At 34.4% G+C, this 11,942-nt stretch overlaps 1 protein-coding gene across 1 annotated transcript; it reads left to right on the forward strand.

Moving 5' to 3' along the window:
* The first annotated feature begins 11,446 nt into the window (after window positions 1-11,446).
* Window positions 11,447-11,942, forward strand: LOC126784714 (LYR motif-containing protein At3g19508). The gene is made up of 2 exons (XM_050510203.1): window positions 11,447-11,676; window positions 11,763-11,942. The coding sequence occupies exons 1-2, from the start codon at window positions 11,482-11,484 to the stop codon at window positions 11,814-11,816; spliced, it is 249 nt and encodes an 82-aa protein (XP_050366160.1). The 5' UTR covers window positions 11,447-11,481; the 3' UTR covers window positions 11,817-11,942.

An 11,942-nucleotide genomic window follows, 5' to 3' on the forward strand; every position in this document is an offset into this window, starting at 1 on the left:
CAGTGTTGACAAATGTGTTTTGTCTGAAATTGATATAGAGCCATGGGTGGTGGATTGTTTAAAATGACAATTGTCAAAAACTAGTTTCTTTACCTATATGGATGAGTCTTCCTAATTTATGGTAGTGAAGAATATAATATATGTCAATTAAAATGCATAAGTGTGAACTTGTGTAGAGAAAAAAAACTGACTAGATCATCTTTCCAAAGTATTGAAAGAAACAGTGAACCCCTTGATATGATTCATACAGATTTAAAATCAACGTTATCTAGATAGAATAATAAAATATTTTATTACCTTCATAGATGATAGCACGAAATATTGCTATAAATGCAACAGTGAGGCTATAGAGAAGTTCATTCTTTATAAAAATGAGGTTGAGAATCAACTCAACAAGAAAATTAAGGCACTAAGAAGTGACCGAGGGGGTGAGTATGAATCGCCATTTGCTGAGATTTGTGCTCAGAATGGGATTATACATCAAAAGACTGCTCCATACTCACCACAATCCAATGGTGTAGCAGAACGCAAAAATCGTACTCTAAAGGATATGATGAATGCTATGCTACTCAGTTATGGGATGCCACCCAACATGTGGGGAGACGTGATTCTTACGGCAAATTACCTTTTAAATAAAGTACCCAAAAAGAAAGAAGAGAAAACTCCATATGAGTTATGGAAATTGAGAAAACCATCTTACAAATATTTAAAAGTATGGGGATGTTTGACAAAAGTGAAAATTCATAAACCTAAAAAGGTGAAGAATGGGCCTAAAACAGTTGATTGCATCTTTATTGGATATGCACATAACAGTTCGGCTTATCGATTCCTAGTCCACGATTTGAATATTCATGAAATCCATAAGGATACGATAATGGAATCGAGAAATGCATCCTTCTTTGAAAATGTATTTCCACGGAAGTCTAGAGAGGAATTTAATTCTTCTAAACGAACACGTGAAGACAACCGAGCCGAAACTGATGATGCTCAGGATCAAGAATCTGAGTCGGAGTCCGAATCTGAGTCTGAATCTGAGTCTGAGGTTGAACCTAGACGAAGTAAGAGGGCAAGGACGGTAAAATCCTATGGACCTGACTTCCTATCATATATGGTTGAAGGTGATCCCCGTACCTTCAAAGAGGCAGTAAGCTCTACTGATGGTCCTCTGTGGAAAGAAGCAATCAAAAGTGAGGTTGACTCTATCATACAAAATCACACTTGGGAATTAGTAGATTTGCCACTTGGGTGTAAGCTTTTGACTTCCAAGTGGATTTTCAAAAATAAATTATAAGCTGATGGGTGAATAGACAAATATAAAACTAGACTTATTATTAAAGGCTATAGGCAAAAGGAGGGTTTGGATTATTTTGACACTTATTCTCCTGTGACGAGAATAACCTCCATACGGATGGTACTTGCAATTGCAGCGTTGCGCAAACTTGAAGTACACCAAATGGATGTAAAGACGACTTCCCTAAATGGAGATGTAGAAGAAGAAATCTACATGGAACAGCCAGAAGGTTTTTCTGCTCCTTCTCAGAGTAAGAAGGTGTGCAGATTGGTTAAGTCATTATATGGCTTAAAACAAGCACCAAAATAATGGCATGAGAAATTTGATAATGCCATGATCACCAGTGGATTTAGAATAAATGAAGGTGATAAGTGTGTATGTGTCAAAGACACTAAAAATGGATATATCATACTATGTTTGTATGTGGATGATATGCTTATCGTTGGGAGCAACGATAAGATGATCAAGTCCACTAAAGACATGTTGAATTCTAAGTTTGATATGAAAGACTTGGGACTTGCTGATGTCATTTTAGGAATTAAAATTACAAGAACATCAGAAGGGCTTGTGTTGAATCAAACACACTATATGGACAATATTCTTGGGAAATTTGACAAGGAAGGTTCTGGAATTGTCAGAACTCCTGTAGATATGAATCTACATTTGTCCAAGAATAAAGGTGAAAGTGTTTCTCAATTAGAGTATTCAAGAATAATTGAGAGTCTAATGTACTTAACAAGTTGTACAAGACCAGATCTAGCTTATGCGGTTCATAAGCTAAGTAGGTACACGAGTAATCCTAAAACTATGCATTGGCAAGCGATTGGAAGAGTACTCAAATACCTAAGGTATACTCGTACCTATGGGCTGCACTACACATCGTATCCAGCTGTTATAGAAGGATTCATTAATGCGAACTAGATATCTAACATGAAAGACTCAAAGTCTACTAGCGGATATGTATTTATGCTAGGGGTGCAGCCGTGTCCTGGAAGTCCTCGAAACAAACGGTTATAGCTAGATCCACAATGGAGTCTGAGTTTGTAGCACTAGACAAATGTGGGGAGGAAGCAGAATGGTTATGCCAGTTCATATAGGACATTCCTAGATGGACAAAACTTGTGTCTGCGATTGGTATACATTGTGATAGTCAATCTGCAATTAGCACGGCACAGAGCAAGATGTATAATGGTAAGTCTAGACACATTCGTCGAAGACATAATATCATTAGACAACTACTCTCAACTGGAGTTATCTCTATAGACTATGTAAAGTCTAAGGATAATATTGATGATCCTTTGACCAAAGGGTTAAACAGAGAGTTAGTTGAAAAATCATCGAAGGGAATTGGACTAAAGCCCATTGGAAATTAAAAATCACTATAGTGGATACCCAACCTAGCTGACTGGAGATCCCAAGATCTAGGTTCAAAAGGGAAAACCAAATTGTAGAGATTAGTTCGGATCATTGTGGGGAGTTCCCCAAGTCCATTCCTATGATGAAAAACAGTGATACCTGTAAGGATGAGGGTAAGTTAAAACTTTTAATGATTCTTATGCGTCGAAAAATCGAGCAGAGTAATGCGGGTTACTCTTAATTAAGAGATCACCTATGCAAGAGAGAAATGTGGCCGCTTCTAAGGGAGTTAATGAGGGCATAACTCTTATCAAACTACTTGCAGAACCAGGCGTGTGTTCCATGGCCAAAATGGGCACAAAAATGAGAACTGAAGTGTACCAGGGAGACTCCTATGTGAAGTATGTCATCATTTACACAAATGACGAATAGTTCAAAGACATCGCGTCTACTATTTAGTTAGTAAAGTAAGCATACTTGCATAAGCAAAGGTTCAAAGGGCCAAACCTACCTATCCTATTCAGGTTTCAACCGTAGAAATCTATCACCAAATTCTATCGAGTCTTTGGTGGCCAATTTCATTCATGTGGGGAATTGTTGTAAAATATGGTTAATAAACCATTTAAAACCAAATTTTAATTGATTAATTAAAGTAAGTTAAACTTATAATTAATCAAAGATGAACATAGATTTGAGTTCTCCATAATGAGGGCTACAAGATCATATGTTTGTTTGTGTAATTTGGTTTGTGGGTGAATAAGAAATTGTCACTCAAAGATGGCTACTTAGAATGAGAGAAATGTGTTTGTCCCACATTGGAAAAGAAAAGTGTTGAAAAGGCTTTATATAGAATCCATTGTGTATGGATTGTAAAGTGTGTAAGCCCCCTTATACCCTCTCGCGCACGCCAGGGGGGGTGCAAATCTCAGGTCACAAGGGAAACTCGTGTATGCCCGTGCGACCTGCGGACACGAATGCAACACCGAATTGAGGGTCAGAACACATATTCTTTTTGCATTTCCGAAAATTCGGTTTTGATATTTCAAATTCTCTTGACTGTTCAAATTCTTCTTTTGTAACAACTGTGTTATTGTGTGTTATGGAGAATTATAACAGATTGAAATCAGTGCTTATAACATATGTAACTCATATATGCTATGATATTTTGATTTCTATAACAGCCATCTTATTCATTGCTGATTGAAAATCCTTGCTGTATAAATAGCCACCATCCTTTCTTTGTAAAATCATCTATTCAAAACACAATCTGCTCTCCCACTCTCCGTAGTTCTTAGATGTTCTCTGGTGATAGAAAGAGGTACATTTCGAGTTCGTTGAAGATTCTAGTTAGTAGTGCAATTTTCTAGAATTTTTTAGTCGTTATATCCTGGGAGACAAGCGCCAAGCATCCATGCACCGGTAGAGGAGGCGTAAACGTCTTAAGGACAGTGTGGTATCACACACGTCTCGACTAGTTCTTCCATCACCAATCGTTCGGTATTTTGGTCGAATTTCTTTTCGTGTTCTTTGTTATTAGAGTTGTTTGATTTCTGCTTTATAATTATTTATAATTCAGTTTATTAAATTATATATGCAATATATCACTGTTTTTTCTAACAGAGACTTGGCAAGGTACAAAACCTCTCCGATATTTTCGATATATCTTACGATATTTTTTTAAAACGATATATCTTAGGGGTAAATATCTTATTTTTTCCCGTATTTGCGATATTTCTCCGATAACATAAAATATCTCTGATATTTACCCGATATTTACGATATATCCGATATATCTTTGATATTTTAAAGAAATATTTGAAAGTTTTTACTTAAAAAAATTAACTCAACTTGAGGATGTCTTAGACTCTTCTTGATATGAAGTTTTTGATTAATTAATCACCTCGAGGGATATAAAAATAAGACTAGAAGAGTAGTCATTCAATCGGCTAATTTTTAATTTTTCATAAAAGATATCGAGATGGGAAGTAAAAGTTCAAGTCTTAACTCTTAAAAGTCAAGCCATATCAATGACCAATGCTCTCCTTGACCTTGAGGGAATCCAAAATAAATGGTCACAAAGTAGTCTCATGAAGTTGGAAAACCTCGTACTGCTACTACAACATGAAGTTACGACTACATGATAAACGAGTAAAGGATAATGTGATCAATGAAAACAACTATATCGATCTACTTCATGTTGCTAGTGAACCACTTCAGAATGACATTGATTCTCTTCATGATTGGATTATGCATGCACACCTCGATGATGAAAATGGCAACCTTCCTCCACATGTCGTAGAAAATGCAACTAATTTTGGAATTGATGTAAATAAGATATTATCTGTTGAAGTTAGAGACCCGGGAAATGATTTTGATAATACTAGTGTGTGGAGCGGTGTAGCAACTCCAGATAGTTCAGATAGTGATGATGATGATGGTGGTGGTGGTAATGGTGATGGTAGTGGTGAAAGTCGACAAGGTGGTGGAGATACAAGGTTTCAATATGGACAATCTTATGTAGATGGAGGATTTGAGCAATTTACTTGTGAAAGTAATTTTGATCATGCTACTCAAGATGAGAATCATGGATCTAGAGCAGGCGGTCATGGTGCGCAACAACAAAATATATGCAGAAAGAGGACAAAAGGAGTCATTGATGATCAAAGTATTTCATCTGATATTAATTCAATTGCCTTAAGTTTTGATTCTATCAGTTTAGTCACATAGCACAGTGGGATGTCAAATGAATCACATGTCAATCTAGTCATCCTATTTACAATTATGGTCAGTTTGGAGACGTTTATAATCAATTATCGTGTTGGGTTCATCCTTATTATCTTTTTCTCGGAGAAATTGTTGGTAGCTCAAAAGAGATATATGACTATCATGTTAATCATTACAATTTGTACTATATGACTTGTATGTCTTAGGCAGAGTATTGTAGTTTTGTTGACCAACATGCATCTTTTAAATACCTAGAGCTTCTTTTGGGTACTAGATAAAATTAATAATTATATTTGTTTGTATGTAATTTAATTATAAATAAATAAATAATTTCGGAAGAGAAACGATATTTTTTTTCCAATATCCGATGTCTCACTTTTTCAAAAAAAAACGATATATCTCCCGATACTGATATTTTGAACTTTGGACTTAGCAATATCTTATTAGGGAGGATGACCATCTGTCAATGATGATATAGTCATATGGGACGACCGAAAATTTTCTCATGAAAACTGTATTAGAATGAACAATGTAATAACACAATGTCCATGATGATTAGAACGATTTCAGTTCCAGTTCACTGATGTGTGGTCTTTATCTTGTCTTTGTCTTTAAAAAACTATGTAAATGTAACAGTGCCAATGAACCATAATGACCAATGTCAGTGTTTAACTGGTCAGCACATGATTTAGAGGTTACATGGTGAAAATTATTCTTCAGGAATTAAGAAATATTTTGGCTTTTTTTTCTTCTTTGTAAATTTCACGGCTAATGTGAAGGCAAGATGATTCTCTTCTTTCGGGTATGAGTAAAGAACACAGGGCGTTTACTAAAAACTTGAATGGGAATGAAAAGGAATCGGAGTGAGAAAGAATCAGAAAGAGAATGAATGAGAAAGAATAAATAGAATTTTTACAAAAATTTCAAACAAGTTATAAGATTATTGTATTTATTAGCTTTTGAATTCTCATGAAATAATGAGGATAATTTTGAAATTTCAATTGATTCATCCATGAATGAATCACTACTAACCCCAAAGTTTTCCATTCATAACATATGCACATGAAACACTTGATTGCAGTCCATTCATAAACAAAAAGCAGTCACTTTGAGAACTACTAGATTTTCTCCATGACCTAAGAAACTTAATCAATTGATCATGAAAATCTTCCTTTGCTGTTGTGCAGACAATGAAGTCGACGTGACCATAGTTTTCAAGATAAACCAACTGTGGAGTAGACAGTAATTCCTTGAGGGTGTGCTGGAAATCTGCCACATCTGCTAGAGCATCATTGCCTCCATAGGCCATCAGTAGTGGCAATGACTTGGGTATGAGCCTAAGATTAAATACAGGGGGTTTCAACCAAACTTTTTAGGATGCCATAGTCGTACTTTGCAAATGTACCCTTGCAGATCACTGCCAAATCATAATCAGTGTACAAAATGGATAATGTAAACAGATGAAATTATTGCTAATATTAACATTATATATAGAGCATACTTTGGAAGAGATGGTGAAAATTCTTTTTTTTGGTACAGATGAGGCTAGAAGCCCAAAATAAAGAAAACTAGAAGAACTTAACTAGCATTGCTGGTTCTAAAACTTCTACTCCTTTGAATTCCCACAATGTCATCAAGCAAAGCTTCTATAACCAAGATTGGTGGCTCATGTAAAAAATAAATTCTTTTAGCATTAAGGTTGTTGTTCTTGGCCAATAGGTCTGCTACTGTATTCCTTTCACGATTGATATGTCTAATGTGAATAGATTCAAAGTGTTGCATCATAGCTCTACAATTCAGCACAAGTGTGCCCAATGGGTGCAGGTCAACATCAAAATCTTTTAACAAATTTATCATAATGGCTGAATCAGATTCCACTTCAACTTTAGCAATTTACTGACTCAAGTCTAATTGTAGGTCATAAAAGAAACCTCATACCTCAGCCTGCAATACTTCACCAGTTCTGATATTAATCATAAATCCACCCATCCAAGCACCACTGTTATCCCTCAACACACCTCCAGCACCAATTTCTCCATTTCTATTCTTTGAGCCATTCACATTCAGTTTCACAAATCCACAAGCAGGTTTAATCCAAGATAATAATTCCACATGTCTTACTATTTGAACATTAGATTTAGCCATTGTTTTAGACCATTCAGAAGCATAGCTGAGAATAAAATCTACATGGTTAATAGGGTACTGATAATTTTCTTCAAAAATATTCTTGCATCTCCATTTCCAAATATACCAGCAGCAAAATACAAAGAAAACATTCTAGTTCAAGTTATTGATATGACAATCATTCTGCATCAAGTTAGCACATAACCAATCTTCCCAATTCAAAGAAAAAGTAGCTAACATGTTGGTGCGGATATTGAAAGACTTCCAAACCAGTTTAGCTTTAGGACAATCACGGAATAAATGAATCATAGTTTCAGGAATATCATTGCAATGAATACAAGAAAAATTACTTGTGAGCTTCCTCTTGAATCTTGCTTGAAACAAAGGTCCACAAGAAAATCTTAAGCTTAGGAGGAATATTTAGAGACCAAATCTTCAACCAGTGATACTTTTGAAAGTTTATATCCTCACACATGACTTGGTAAGCAGATTTCACAGAAAAAATCCCAGAAGCAGTTCCTCTCCAAATGATTTTATCAAGAGAATCACTACTAGAAATAGGAATAGTAATTATAATATCAACTATATGCTCAAGTAAATGAATAGCAAGCAACAGGAAGTTCCACATACCATTAGCCCATAAATCATTCATAGTGGCACTGTAATTAATAACTGAGTGATTAAGAGAGAAAAATTCTAGAATACCACAAGGGGACCATCTATCAGTCCAAAATTTAACAGCACAACCATTACCAATTCTCCCTTTGACCTTGCTTTAAGCACCAAACACTATTCCAGATCAAGTGTTAGAACAGTGAGAAGGCCTAACCAAATGATCGAGTTATGATGTTCGCACAACCACAATATATATATATATATATATATATATATATATATATATATATGTGTGTGTGTGAGAGATATTAATTACAAATGGCCTTCTATAAAAACTTCGACCAACTTCCTTCATTTACCTATTGACCATATCTACTATATAACCAAATGATTTGATCTGAGCATGTCAGTTTCTGAAGACTCGGATGAGAATACAAAGATTTAATCCAAATTCTATACTGTAAAGAAAATATCAAAAGAGAGAATCATAATCATATAGCTTCATTTTGAAGAAATTATATATACTGTCACCTGCATTTCAGATACGAGGGTATGGTCCTAGTAAACATATGCATTTTAGTTCGATTACTAGTTAAAATATGCATGATAACTCCATCTGTGCCCATCATTTATTAAAAAAAGGACGACGAAAATTCATATTTCAGAGAACAACCCTAAAGAAATTTTTCGTGCCCACACCAAATCGAATTGCACCTTTTGTGTGGAGCAGTGACGGATTCTAGATAGTCACATCGGGGATGCTTGAAGTTTTAATTTCTAAATCGAAGAAGAAGTAAATAGTGAGAATTTGGACGGTGCTTAAAAACCATGAAGTAATTTTTTTCGAATGCTTCATTTTGGCTGAAGTTTTGATATTACATGATCTTAGTTTAATAACCTATAATCATTGAAAAACAACACTTATATTAGACAACTACTAACAATGTGACATTACTGCTAGCTACCAAAATTGATAATATAACCAAATAATTCGATAAAATAGTAGAACACAAAAGTCACAAAACAACTCGGGAATCTATAATTCTATTCAATCAATTCATACATCAAGAAATACTTAATTATGTTAATTGAATGAATAAAGCAACTTGAACCGATGAAATAGATGGACAAAAACCTGCTTCTTCTTTGTTCTCTTCATTGACTATTCCAAAAAATAGCAATTAGAATTCAACTCAATCCAAACTCAAAATCAGAAGAACCAATATAATTAAATGAAGTAAAACTAAATCCTAATTCCAATTTCATCACCTCCTTCACTTGAGATTGCCAAACAAAAACAAAAACTATAAATCCCCAATTCGATCTAAGGAGCTGACCGAATAATGCCGCGAAACCAACTTGAGTAGTTAATGGAAGACGGTAGTATTGTGGTGGAGAGTGAAGCTAAGGTAGGGATTTAGTTTAGAAATTAAGACATTAGTCTTTGAGGTCGAAAAAAAGTGAATTTAATTAATTACTATTATGTGCGCATGTGAAAATGCTGAGTGTCGGTGAGTGTAGAGGATGCTTCAACTTAAAAAAAATATATGTATATTACTATTTTTTTTTTGTGATCGGTTGGGGATGCCCCTTGTTATGAAGAGGATCCGCCCCTAGTGTGGAGTTAAGCAAAACATAATGCATATAGACCCTATAGAAAATATTTCATCTTTTAAAACTACTTTGTAGTGCAAGGCTATAGTTGTTACATTTTTGACAAGCTCCCTACTAGTTGCCAAGTACTTGCTAGGTACTTTTGTTACACCAAGTAAATCTTTAATTAAGCGAATTAACGTGTGTACGCATGTTAGTCAACAATCATGGTCTCTGATCATGGTGCATCATGCTTTCGTTAAAACTCATATATGCATTTTATTCCTAATGCCAAGCAATAAAACCCGATAACCCGACAAAACCAATTATATCTATATTATTATAACCAATACACTTTGAGTTGTAGCGTTTAGCTTAACCGAGATGCCTGGTTTTCTTTAGGATATCATCTTTGAGGATAAGTATAATGCTGAAAAAGTGGCACAAGGTATTGGTGTTGCGTCTCCCTCGTTGCCAAGTACTCTTATTAATAGAAATAATGGGTAAGGTATAGTCTCTCTAGCTATGTTCCTTCACTTTTCTTTCAAAAAAAAATTATTATAACTAAAACACACTTTATCAACCAAAACGCATGTGAAAATATGTATAGAGCTTTACATTATATATTAATTTTAAATTATGCTTAATATTCAAAAGATACAAAGGTAAAATAAATTAAAAACAAAAAATTCTTTTACAGATAACTTCTATGTGTTAGTGGGTAGTTACATCTCCTACTATTATTGTTAAATCTCTATTTATTCTGAAAAAAAAATCATCACACATGTGCATTCAGATGTGTCTTATTATAGTATAGACTAACAACCACCACCCACTACGTGTGTTGGCAAATGAAGTATGTAGTTATAGGGGAAGTTATTTGCAGACGAGTTTTTTAAATTTATTTTTTGATTCTAATTTTAGTTTTTACCATCTTGTCCCTGAATTATATAATTTTATTTTAAATAATATATGCTGAATATGTGTTAATGTAATTTCACAAGTGTTTTGGTTAACAATGTTTGTTTGAGTTTTTAATAGTATTGTTATATATAAACGGAAGCATATAAGGGTGTGCACGGTGCGGGTTGGAGGTAAAACCATATCCAATCAATTTTAAATGGTTTGGCGGTTTTGCAAACCATATTCAATATCGGGTTGAGTCAAACTGTTTATCGGGATAAACCACATTTCTGATGCGATTTCGGATAAACTACTTGTTTTTACATATTAAATTGAAATAAATAAAATCATTAAGTCTCCGAATAATATTATAAACTAAAATACCAACCAAATTTTGAAGGCACAAATTTTTGAATAATATTATATAATTATGTCTCTTAAGTCTTGAAATATACTAGAATATAAAAAGCAAAGAGATAAATAATAAACAAAGTGGTAGAAAAGATAGAATTTAGTCAATTTAGAATAGATCTTAGCAATTTTAGGGTTTAGAGCCTTAGAGATAAGATTTTGTTACTATTAAGGATATTAGTGTATTACTATATCAACATATTATTGTTAAATAAATAATAAAAATTAAATAATAAACTTTGTTGGTTCGGTTTTTATCCGGTTTAAAAAATATATAATCATGACTCAATCTATTTATAAGCGATTTGATATTTTCACGATTCTAATACAGTCTACATAAAGCGATACCGCCGGTACGGTTTACTATCCGGTTTATATCGATACGGTACCACATTTCCTAGAAGCATGTATATAAATAAGAGACAAGTCAAACAGCTGCAACAAAATAAGAGGCAAGTAAACAAATGTTGAAAGCTCTGAGAATCTACGGGGAGGCTCTGAGATTAGTTCGGCGGCTGCCCAAGGACTCGAGGCCTTACTACGCCAAGTACCTCCGCGAGAATTTCGTCAACTACAGAGAGGTCGAAGTTAGCGATGACCAAGCTCTCCACGACCTCTACAATCGTGCCTACATTCACTCCCTCTGGGTCCTCAACAAGGTCCCTTTGCTTCCCATTTCTCATCTCGTTTTCAAAAACCCAATTCAGTTTTCAATTATCTGATTCGATTTGGTTTGATTTTGCAGTACTCTGTGGATGAATCTGCGGCAGATAAGTTGAAGAAGATCTGCAGCAGTTAGTTGAGGTGTTGTTCTTCTTCTTCTTCTCATTTGTAGTCAAAATGAATTAGTGGAATACTAGACAATGCTACAATGCTGTGTAAGGATTTTGAAGTAATAAAGAGAACATATTTGGTTCGTTCTGCA

Source organism: Argentina anserina, chromosome 2 (genome assembly GCF_933775445.1).
Source record: "Argentina anserina chromosome 2, drPotAnse1.1, whole genome shotgun sequence".
Taxonomy (NCBI): domain Eukaryota; kingdom Viridiplantae; phylum Streptophyta; class Magnoliopsida; order Rosales; family Rosaceae; genus Argentina; species Argentina anserina.